The sequence below is a fragment of the Suncus etruscus genome, chromosome 8, assembly GCF_024139225.1.
Source record: "Suncus etruscus isolate mSunEtr1 chromosome 8, mSunEtr1.pri.cur, whole genome shotgun sequence".
Classification (NCBI taxonomy): domain Eukaryota; kingdom Metazoa; phylum Chordata; class Mammalia; order Eulipotyphla; family Soricidae; genus Suncus; species Suncus etruscus.
Window position 1 is genome coordinate 27,507,164 of NC_064855.1, and position 12,332 is coordinate 27,519,495.

Here is a 12,332-nt window from a genome sequence, read left to right on the forward strand (position 1 = left end):
CCTGATTGACAGCCACGCCGGCCCCCAAAAGGCTTTGGCGAAGATGCTGAGCCACGGGTGGGTGTAGGTTAGACACACTGCCCGCGCACCCCGGCGCCCGCTTTCCGCAACGCGCGCGGCCCCGCAACGCGCCCAGCCTCGGAGCTCGGCGCAGCAGGTCTCGGATCGGAGCAGCGCGGTCGTCTGTCTCCCCGCGCGACCCCCGGTCGGGCGGACGGACACTCGACCCCCGCGCTCGCCCCGGCTCACCATGCACTGCCATGCGGAGGTGAGGCTGAGCTCGCCCGGCCAGCTCAAAGCAGCCAGGCGGCGCTACAAGACCTTCATGATCGACGAGATCCTGTCCAAGGAGACTTGCGACTACTTCGAGAGACTTTCCCTCTACTCCGTGTGCCCGTCGCTGGTGGTGCGACCCAAGCCCTTGCATTCTTGTACGGGTAAGATGTGGCCCCGTGGAGGGGCTCCGGGGGGTGCGGTGGCAGGCCAGCTGGTGTCCTGCTACTACTAGACTAGGGCGACATGGAAAGGACCTCAGGATTCTTCTCTTCCCCCCCCCCCCTGCATGGGGTTTGAGACTTGCCCAAGGCGGGCAGCTTGGGAAGGACCAGCAAGGTAGTGACCTCTTGGTGGGAAATGATGAGAGGCTGAGTACTCCCGCCCGCCGTGGATCTGGTGCTCGTTGGGAGCTTGCAGATGCGCTCCTTCCCAGCCCCGCTGTGCTCCCAAAAGGTCCAACGCTGAACTTGCTTCTGAGCCTCTATCGTGTTTTTTGAAGTGTCTGGCGCAGTCTCGCCCGCCCGAAGTTCACTGATTTTTACCCTCTCCCACCGCCCCCTGAAATGTTGTGAGTCAGTACGTATCTTGAGGTTCTCCATAAAACCCAAGATTTCTTTAAACCTACCTCGCGCGATAGACAAGAGTTCTGGAATCTGGAACCTCATGCTGTGCCCACAGGCAGGAGGGCAACCCCAGTTTGTTTGGAGGAACTAAAAAAAAAAATATATATATATATATATATATATATAAACACACTATGCAAATTCTTTTTTTTTTCCCTTCAAGCATATGGGCCAACAGGCACAGAAAAAAAAAAGAAAATAAATAAAACAAAAACAAAACTTGCGTAGAGAAAGCCAATTTATGCAGAAAAGAGACCCAAAGATTTTTTTTTAAAGCAACATGGCATTATCAAAGTCCTCAAAGGACCCGGTTATTATTTGAATGGAGGCAATTTAAACATAGTGCAGATAAAGAAAGAAGATATTCCTACCCAGCCCCCACAAATTATTGACAATGCTTTCAACTAAAGGCAAATGTATATTTATATATATCATATATTTATCACATATATTTATATATATGATATATATCACACATATATGTGATTTTCCAAAGCAGAACTTTTGAGATTCTCTTTGTTGGTTGGAAAATCTTAACTACATCAGTGATGCATTGAGAAAGCAGTTTGGGAAAGATTTACGAAATCTTCAGGTCCCAAGCTTGAATCAAGAGACTCTCTTCCAAGTTCTCTCCCTTTATCTATGTGTGTGTAAAAACACACAGTACAGGGCATTTGACAATCATGTTGTTCCTACCTGTGTTTGTATTCAATGAAAACTACTTTCAGTTACACCTTTGTAAACATCTATTTAGTAGATTCGAATTAGGCCTGATCAAAACAAAACTACTGAATTAAAAATAAATAAACAAATAGAGAAATTTAAAATCAAGTAGTTTGTTGTTGATATCTTTACATTTGTTTATTCTCTATGAGTAAACACTTGGATGACTAGCATATATCTGTATATATACAGACATAATAAAACGTACATTGTATTATGTATTTATATATACTAGGAGAGGCAGGCCCAGCCATGTTTTGCTCATAAATAATTATTTGCTACAATGGTTCTAGGAGGGCAGGGAAGTCAGATGTGATTGCAGATATCAATACATTGTGCAAAGACTTATAAAACAGAGTGACTTGTGTTAAGGCCGTAAGGCTCTCAGTCCCTTGTATAGTCCTCAGCAAAATTTTTCTCAGCTTTGGGCCACACATCGACATGAGGCAGCTTTTCCTGGCTCTTTGTTGCCCTATGCTGTATTGGATCATGGTGGTAAACCTGCCAGAAAAAGTAATAAATAGATTCAGCAAACAGCAAGCTAGTCATGGGTCGGGGCTGAGTAAGTTCTGGGTTTTATTGAACCTTACATGGGAAAGAAATCAGAGGAAAATGACATGATTCCTGTGTTGTGTCATGAGTGTTCAAAGGGACCAGTGCAGGGGCCCTGGATGAAGTTTTGCTAGGTTTTGTGCATTTGAAGTTCATGGATGGTTGGCTAGCAGGGGTGAGAGTTGGCCTGAGTTTTTCTGTTCTGTTGTTCCAGGCCTTTCTTCCGATTGCTCTTTTTGAAATGTGTCCTGATTTTGCTCTAATTGAGATTTGAAATACAGAAAGTGGGATTTGCCAGTGGAATTAAACCCATAAAAACTGGCTACAGTAGTCCAACCTTTCAGATCATAAGCTTTCAATGGGGTTTATGGTTTCATTTAAAGCCTCGTCAGTGTATTAGCTCATGGGAATCCCATTAGTGACTTCTCAAGGGTTTTACAAATACCACCTTTCAAAGCATTTTTGTTGTTTCAAGTTTATGTGCAGCATCAAAAATCTTAGATTGGATGAACTGAACCCTTAAAAAATCAGTCTGAGAAAGCAATACACTGCTGGCATTGTTACAAAAACCACCTCCTCCCTCTTTCTCCATATATATACATATTTTTTTTTCCTGACTGGAGATAAGTAGTAGTTTTGGTGGAACTAATACTCAAAATGTTCAAATCAAAGTGAAAGGCACAAACTGCAATGAGAGTTTCTCCTTCTTGGGTTTGCTGTGGAAAAAATTAAATCAGAGAAAGTGAACTTTGACAGAAAATATAGTGAATACTAAGATGAACAAAGTTCATATCTTGCTTCATAACTACGTACAATTAAGGTAGAAAGCAAAGTGTGGGTTCTGAAGGGCTCTACCTCATGAAGCCGCTGTGTGATTTAGAGGAATGATTCAGATGTCAGTCTGGAGTTTGGTTGGCTCCTGGGCAGAGCAGCAGGTATTCATGTAAACCCGAAATGGAAACATTTTTCAACAGGCAGATAATCATTTGACAGTGGCTTATTATTAACTACTCCAAACTTGATGAAATACTTTTAGAAAAGTATTGTTATGCTTTCTCAAAACTGAATTGCAGTCCCTCTTGACCTTAGAATGCCTTCTCTTATGTATTAAGTTATTAAGGTGCGTTATTAAACTTTAATCTTTTCCCAATAAATCTCCCAAATGACTTAATAGACTTCAAGGAAGGGAACCCCTAATTCTAAGCCAAACCAAGAGAATAGTGGAAGCTTAGTTGAAAAATATAAAGGCTTTGAGAAGCTTGACTTGAGGGGGGAAAAATCTTTTACTCACCCCATTGTTGGAGTGTGGAATATGTTTAGAATGAACTCAGAATTGAAGGATTCGGTCTTATATCCCCATTGACCATGGAAATACATTGGCATTGAGGATGAGGTGAGGATTTCTCATTAGATGTGCTGATGCTAACAGTGACTGAAAGCCCGAATCCAATCAGGTGTTTATGATCTCCTTCGTCCTTAACCCTTTTCCAGCTGGGACACATGTTCTTTTTAGAGAGAGCCTGGCTGCTTGGGATCAAAGAGTTCACAGAGGTCTCAGCACAGAAATTTGTGAAGTTTCACTGTTTGCAACTGCATCTTTAAAAAAACTGGCTGAATTTCTCAATGGGAGGGGTGCAAAAAAATGACTAATTTAGTTCCCTCCCCTAAAAAGATGTACCCATTAACTCTAGAGGATGTTTACATGAGCCTATGGGGAAATGAATTCATGGTACTAATTACAAACAATTGGTTCCATTTATGTATTTATGTGATTATTATGATTATCACATCATATCACCCCAGATTTGCACATTCCCAATTGGGAGAAGATAAGTGGCTGTGTTTGGGTATTTGTCCACCTATAACTATACTTTTTTTTTTTAATGATTCCATGAAAACTGAGCGTTTTAGTTCCTCCCCCATCTTGGCAAGTTGACTGTGGGGTTCCAGGAAAAGATCTTAGGAACCCTATGGTAGATCTTCACATCGAATATGCTTTCCCTGCAAGGATCCCATCTGAGCCTGAACGTAGAATTGAGTTCATGCTGTGTGTGGCTTTTGAGAGGGGGCTCAAAAATTCGGCCCTGCTCCTTATGTGTTACACCCACAGCAGAACTGTATAGTCATGCCCAAGTGGCAGTCAACTCACCAATTAAAAGGGTCATATGAGAAGCCAGAGCAATAGTATAGCAGGGAGAGTACTTGCCTTGTCTGCCCCAAACCTGAGTTCAGTTCCCAGCACCCCATAAGTGCACTGCCAGAAATGATTCCTGAGTGAAGAGACAGAAGTAACCTCCGAGTATAGATGGGTTAGTTGTTTTGGGTTAGCCCCCAAATAAAACAAAACCAACCCCCAAAACTCAAAAATAAAAGGGCACTTGGGAAAGGGCGTTAATCTTCAGGGGTGGCACTGGGAACTTTGTATTCCTTTGTGAGTCTGAGAGAAACACCTTCTTCAGATGGTGCTCATGTTTCTCAGAGATTGGGTGGCATCCTGATTTCTGTGTGTGCTGGGCAACCACCTTCTGCTTCCATTGATCCTCTAGACCTTGGCTGCATCTCTGAGTCAGACACCAAAAGAATTGCTTTATTTTATTTTATTTTATTTTATTTTTGGTTTTTGGGTCACACCCGGCAGCGCTCAGAGGTTATTCCTATCTCTACGCTCAGAAATCGCTCCTGGCAGGCTCAGGGGACCATATGGGATGCTGGGATTCGAACCATTGACCTTCTGCATGCAAGGCAAATGCTTTACCTCCATGCTATCTCTCCCACCCCTGAAAGAAATGTTTGAAAATGCATTGGAAATGCTTAGCATAGGATAATCATGCCTGGAATGTTAATGAAAAAATGTTAACCAGGGTTTGGGAAAATGATCATTATCAATAAGCAGTTGTATTTGTGCCTCTGGCAGATCAGTCATCAATCATCACACTTCTGTTCCCATTCAGAAGGATAATAAATCTCAGCCAGGGTCAGAATTTATCTGTAGCTGCGCTCCTCAGGGCTCCTCATGGCTGCTTCATCATTAGTCTTTAAATTTTCTGAGTTCAGCAGGTAGTGCTTAGAACTCATTTTCAACTCTTAAGCATATCATGGGCAGTTTCTTCCCCGGCTATGATTTTACTCATCACAAATGGAAAACTGAACAGGAATTGCATTTGGGAGTTAAAAGACTGCTCCCATGTCTATGTACTTTGGTATTTTCTCATTTGAGGATTCCGTTCAGCCTGTTTATACTTTGGTCATGGTTCTGTTACCCACTTTATTGTCATTTTTTTCCTTCTCTGCTACTTCTTGACTAATGACTGAGATACTGAGAAGATCCTTCTAAAGTGCCTCACTCCCGATCTTTTTTGAGATGTTCTCCAAGGAAGACCATTCCTGCTTTTTCTCAATGAAGGAATTTCTCTTTGAGCTCTACCTCAAGGACACAAGCCCCGGAAAATTGTGAAACCACAGAGTAACTCTTAGAGGGACTTACTTCCCATTAGCCAGGCTGGTTTTTGGTTCTTTGTAGTTGTCCTTCTGGCTTGAGAACTGAATTGGGGAACCGTGCAGGAAAGGCAGAAAGGGGCTTGAGTTAATCTCCCTCAGGAGACTAAGTGAAGAGATTCTGTGGTTTAATATAGGAAAAAGTGGGGATTGCAGAAGGTGGTTTTAATTGTAAGGCGATATTATAAGGGTGTGGAGTGGGGAGGAGGAAAAGAAGAGCCAGTTTCTTGGAAACTTGGAGGTGTTTCTTGGCAATGTCGAAATTCAGAATTGATAGCTCTGAATCCTTCAGAATGTCTGTCTGAGCAAAACCAAGGTAACTTCTGAAAAAACTGATTTGACTGTAACTCAGAGCCTCTTGGGGGAAATGCTGTCTCTTCCCACCACTTAGCATTTGAGTATTAAGCCAGAAGCACTTTTAGATATTATTTATATTTTTCTATTTATTTATTTGTTTGTTTGTTTGGGGTGTGTGTGTGTGTGTGTGTGTGTGTGTGTGTGTGTGTTCAGAGCCAATGAAAAACAGAGATTAAAATTCCTAGGCATGTCAGGATCTGAGGCTCCCGTGTTTGCTTTTGCAGGTGTTGGGGACCTTTTCTCTTCCCATACCATCTTGCCAGAGTCGGGTTCATTGGGGGTGTGATTGGTGATAAATTCTTAAGAAAATGTGGGTTGTGGATAGCCAGGATGAGGTGAATCGATGGAAGTGCATTTGTGTTTATTTCTCTTTGTGTGTGTTGGGGACAACTGTCACTTGTATTTCCCGTGGCAGCCCCCTTATATCTGAGAGCTCCCCCCAAACCAAGAACTGCTTTTTCTAAAGAACAAAGAAGATTTGAATATCTTTGGGGGTAGACTTGCCACCTCAAGTAAAGTCCCAGCTTCAAGTTTGTGGGGTTCTACTGTTCTTTCTTCACCACTTAGCCAAATGCCAGCACTGGATGGCACGAGAATAACTAATAATGGGGTTCAAATCAGGTCCATGGACAAACATGGTAGTGCTAAAATACGTATTTGTATTTTAGAAAGAGAAGGGCATTTTTTTTAGGTGGGTGGAGTTTGGTTTTGTTGTTAACTAGAAAACTGTGCAATCCCTCAGGATTTCAATTTGTTTTTAATTACCACTTAATAACAGTTAGAAAAAGAAATGCCTTGTGAAAATGAGTCCTCTAAATAAAAACACAGTTAATTTTCCATTACCGTGTCTCTAATTACTCATCATCACCAGGGCATTTTTATATGGCAATTTAACTTCTTTAAAGTGGAAACTTGGCAGACATTTAAGGAAGAAAGCAGTACACCTAGATAGATATCAGAGGACTCGAGCTAATTATATTTGAGCCAGGGTTGACGTTCGCACACAGTTGCTCTGAAGATGACAGGGGGAGGGAGGACAGTCTTTCTCCCACACATTGACTCCATTGCATGGATATCACTAGCGGCTCACACTTGGATGTGGCTTTATTTATATGGATGGAATATGGAATGAGGTCTTTCTGAGCATTGTAAGTCCAATCAACAAAGGGTCCTTGGCTGTCACTGGGCAAGTTGAATCAAAAAGACTCACTTGGCCTGGAAGATAGTTTGCAAATGCCTTCTTGCTCCAGCTGAGTTCAGGAAAAGGCTTTTCTGCAAGAAAACACAGCTGATGAAAGCAAGCAAGGGCTGATGGCCACTACAAATGACATGCATAGAGTTTCCAGACCCCGACATTTCTGAGGTTCTGTTAGATGGTGTCTCTAGCTCACTGGTTTCTCCCTGAGAACAGAATGTGGGAAGAAAAATGCATTTCACGGAGAGCATGGTCTAGGCTCAGTTGTCACCTGGGTGATGTTTGTGTTCTGGGGGTGATTAATAAAAGCAACTTACATATGTGATAATTGATAGGATAATTGTGCTTTTGTTTTTCTTATTCTGCAACCACTTCTGACAGAGGCGTCAGGACAGGAGTGATCTGGGACTAGCAGGCTCAGGAAGTTCAGGAAGTCCTTGGTGGTAATATCCACTAGGCCCCATGACTCAATTACTCTCCTGGACTCTGTGACTTGCTTCCCTCTCCCCAGAGTTCGGCTTCTTCTGGAACATAGTCATGGTTGAAACTGAGTATAATGGCACTTTCTCAGGAAGGCCAGGATATGTCCCAGCCCCTGTAAATAAAAGGTCAGTGTGAGTTGGATGTTGCTTTTAAAGAAGATCTAGGGAACTTTCACACATTGGTTGTTTCTTGCATCTAGTGCGATCATGATATTGTGTCTCTGCAGGGTGAGAAAGAGCCAGGCGTGGAGATTTTTTGAGAACTGTAGTATCCATTTCAATCAACTTGGGAGAAATGCTTTGTACCCTGAATCTTCATATTCATGATCCTAACAGTGATGATTGCTATTTGGCCTGAGGTGGGAGTGCTGCCTGCTAGACTAAGTATTTTCTGACTTTCTAAATGATCTCTCCAAATAGGAAGGATTGGGGGAGATGAGTGGAGGGAATTGAGGAATTTGAAACAGTGCTCAGGGGTCTGGGCATTATTCTCAGCCATTCTTGGCCAATGGGCTTGATGGTTGAATGCTTCAAGCCTGAGAATTTGGCATGGGTTGGGCCTTGGGGTACTGGGAACTATCAGGATCACACCCAGAATTGTTTTGGGGTCCATATGCGGTAGAAGATTGAACAGGGGGTTCCATGCATGCAAGCCATTCACTCTGATTTCTATATAAGGTTACTTCCTGGATCATTGTTCTGGGGACACTCCATCAGTACTAGGGCCTCTTGCATGCTAAGCATATTCTCAAACCTTTTGAGTTATGACAGTGGCCCAAGATAGTTTTTAGTTTTTTGTTCTCTCCTTTTTTAATTTTTCTCTTTTCACTTTCTTTTACTTTTATCTCTTGATTTATCTCCTTTTCTTTTTCTTTACTCTCTTATTTACTTTTTCAGTTTTCTCATGTCTCCTCTCTTTTTTCCTCTTCACTTTCTTTCCTTTATTTCTATTTTCACTTTTCTATTTTTTCTTTTTCTTCCTATTTTTATTTTTCTCTCTTACCTCTTTCTACTTTCTCTTTTCTTCTTTCTTTCACCTTCATTCATTTTTCTTTCAGTTTATTCCTTTCTTACACACACTCTCTCTTTTATTCTCTCTCTGGCTCTCATTTTCGGCACTTTTATTTTTAATGAAAATCTGAGTTTAGTGAATTCCAAAAGCACTTGAATACATTAATCTCAAAAAAAAAGCTTGACATAATCATAAACATGAACCTAGATAACCAGTGAATGGAAAGGGCAGGAGTAGAAGTTAGGCCCCAGGTCCTGCCTATCAATTTGTCAGCAATGACAGTGACTGACAGCAGTAATGGATGCCTAGGTGGTAACAGCAGTCACCACCCGGGTTGGTGGGAGCAGCATTTAATGATGCAAAATCTCTTTGCAGAGCGGTGGTTACACCTAGTGAAGTACAGGTATACATAAATACCTAGAACGCACCAGTTCCACTTCTGTGTGCACCTGGAAAAAATCATTGTGTTGTGTACAAAGGGATACCATAAAAGTGTGTGCTTCTTTTTTGTGTACAATTGTGAGCCACCTGCAATCATCTAAAAGCCTTTCACTGGGGGATGGATCAAATCCTGTGTGCTTGTGTTCCTACATTGAAGATGGAAATGGAACAGCCCAAATCTATCTGTAGGAGGGTTGAAAAATTTAAAAGTACTATATCAGAAAAAAACAACACTGATGCACTCTCGAAATCTGAGTATCTGATGAGATACTCGAAACCTGAAAAGCAATTACATGGGAGGCACAGGCAGGAAAGGTTTCCCAATAATTTTTTTATTTGATAAATTTTTTATTGTAAAGTTAGCTCCTGGGCAAATATGGGAAGACATGAAGATCCGACAAAGCTAGAGCCAGAGGTTGTAACTCAATGGCTGAACATTTGCCTTGTGTGTGTGAAACACTCTGAGTTTGATCCCTTGCACACACACACACACACACACACACACACACACACCCCAGGAAATGATCAAAGTTTTGTCATTGGTACACAGATGCTCATGACACTATCTTTTGTGTTTGCTGTGTATTTGAGAGTTTTATAAAATGAACCACTAATAAGTAATGATATGGGTATCTTCCTTGTATTTAGGAAACTTGATCTTATAGAACTATTCATGATTTTCTACTTCTATAGAATAGAAAAGTTTTTCTTCTTCCATAGAGAAGTTTTTTTAATATGGTCTTTTAGCTACAGCCTCTGAACAAGGGGTGTGTGTGTGTGCGGGGGGAGAGAGGAATATTATAATTAGACACTGTGGACAATCCATACAAAAGAAATTAGTGAAGTCGGCTGTCAGCTGTCACTTGACACTTTTGGGGAGGAGACATTGAGTGTAACACAGGATAAATGCTGTTACTCCCAATTAATTATTTAGCATAGGAGGCTGAGAGCTGAATAGTTGAGATAAAAAGAATTGTGTAGGTGGTGTTTGTTTCTAAATACACATCAGTAATTGTGCAAACAAGAGTCATTAGAGTTTCTTTCCCCTTGTTTTTAAATGATGTTTGAAAACACCATCATTGCCTTTGATTGCAGGTTATACTGCCTTGGTTTTCCAGTGTGGTTCATTGTTGTTTAACTCCAAACATACACTCTAGGGGCAGCTGAGATTGAATAGTGAAGAATCTGAAAATGTCAAAATGTGGCTCTGTGGCAGGCAAGACCAGCAGTGAAATTAGCAGTGTCTGCATCCTCTTGCTTTGGTAATCATGATGGGTATGATTTGCCGAGGATTGTAGCTCACTGTGCAGAGAGCTGTCTGTTGGGATAATAAATGGTCTTCATGTGGTTTAGAGGACTTAGCCTAGACCACTTTATTCCACAATGACAACTGTGGTGGCAGATGCTCTCTTGAGGCTCTCTGAGCTGATAAGCCCATTTTCTCTTCTTTGCAAAATAGTTCTGGTAAAGAAAGATCGCTCTTTTGTAGACATGTTGGCACAAATATGGCCCTGAGGGAGCTGGTCTTCTGGGTCCCTTTACAGTGAAATGATTTGTACAGTTGAGTTTGCCAAAGCCTGGGTCTCCACAGACCTTTGCTTGTTGCTTAAATAAAAACAAAAGCAGAGAAGTGGCATGAGCTTCATACAGAGCTTCTGCACTTTCCCTGTGCTGGCTGCATAGCCAGGGACAGCTGTGACTCTGGGAATTCAGGGAATACTTGGAGGATTGGGACCCCTTAGACAAGTAATTCTTTTGCATCACAATTTTCCTGTAGAGAGAAAACTACCAGAGCAAGCAGGTCCATGGAACTTGTGTTCATGTCTTCTTTTGTACTTCCTGCATCTGTCCCAGGAAATCTTACTTCTTTCTTCATGCAGGCTCTCATGGTGCTGGAGCATTATCTAAAAAGATTGTCCAAACAGCTGCCACAGAAATGGAATAAACAAAGTGGCTGCTCCTGTGTGTGTGTGTGTGTGTGTGTGTGTGTGTGTGTGTGTGTGTGTGTGTGTGTGCTGGCTCTGAGCCCACCGGAGCCTTCTTAGATATTGCCTAGAAAAAATTGGAAAAAGATGTGGGAAGATTTTGGATAGTTGTAGTATCTAAGGTAAAAGTAAAGGAGGTAGGGAGTTTCAATCAAAGTTTCTTATTTCCTATGATGAGCAATTTGGTCTATACCCAGTGATACTCTGGGCTTACTCCTCATGTTCAGGGATTACTCCTGGTGGACTCAGAGGACCATATGAGGTGCCAGGAATCGAACTTAAGTCAGCCGTGTACAGGGCAAGTGCTCTCCCTATTACATTATCACTCTGGCCCCAATGATGAAAAATTTTGTTGAAATAATTGGCAGATCACCCCAGATCAGGTTTAGCAGGAGGATCCCAACATATCACAGTAATTTATTACTGCAGATTGAGCATGTAGCATGGCAGATCTTGGGAGCTTTGATCTCAGTCCTGTCGAGAGTACAACAGAGATCAATGCCTCATTGGAGCTCACCATGGGTATTTTCCCTTGAGAAGTGGAGCCTTTGGTAGCTAGAACAGTAAGTGGCATGAACAGAATGGGCCTCATTTTGGAGTGGTCCCCCAAATAGAACACAACACTGATCATAAACAGGGACCATGTGCTTGTCCTGGTCTCTGTCTGCAGGAAGGAACTGGAAGTCAAGAGAGAAATTTATCAGCAGCACGGCCTATAAGGGAGGTCTGTGTTACAGGAATAAGTGGCAGAGTTGAGTTTGGAACTTGGCTCTGTCTTTTGCAGGCTCAGTTTCTTTCTCTATTCAATATCTGTACAACAACTTTCCCCCTTTGTGTCTAGGGGCCACACAAATAGAGTGCAAGTCAGCACTCAGAAAATTGCCTGAACTGATGAAATTATTTACCTATCTTCAAAGTAATCTGTCATGGGTCAGAAAGTCTTTACTCACTTGTGATGACTTAGGGTTGTGAATAACTCCAGAAGAAATGTAATAAGCAGGGGGCAGTCTTGGGAGGAAGTGGAGGAGCTGCAATGACATTGACCTTGGTGTTGTGTGGCAATGATATGTTTTATTGCCTTTGGTCGGGATATTCCCGAGGCTTACCTATTGGTTCTTGAGCTGTGGCTCTGGATAAAGTCTTTCTGTGTGAGTTCAGGGTGAAAGTCACCCATCTATCCACTCACCCATT

At 42.1% G+C, this 12,332-nt stretch overlaps 1 protein-coding gene across 1 annotated transcript in view; it reads left to right on the forward strand.

The window, feature by feature from the left end:
* Nucleotides 1–250: 250 nt before the first annotated feature.
* BARX2 (BARX homeobox 2) overlaps nucleotides 251–12,332 on the forward strand; it is an 87,641-nt gene continuing 75,559 nt past the window's right edge. The window contains exon 1 of the mRNA XM_049778311.1: nucleotides 251–437. Within this exon, the coding sequence (XP_049634268.1) occupies nucleotides 251–437 (187 nt within the window). The remainder of the gene's footprint in view (nucleotides 438–12,332) is intronic.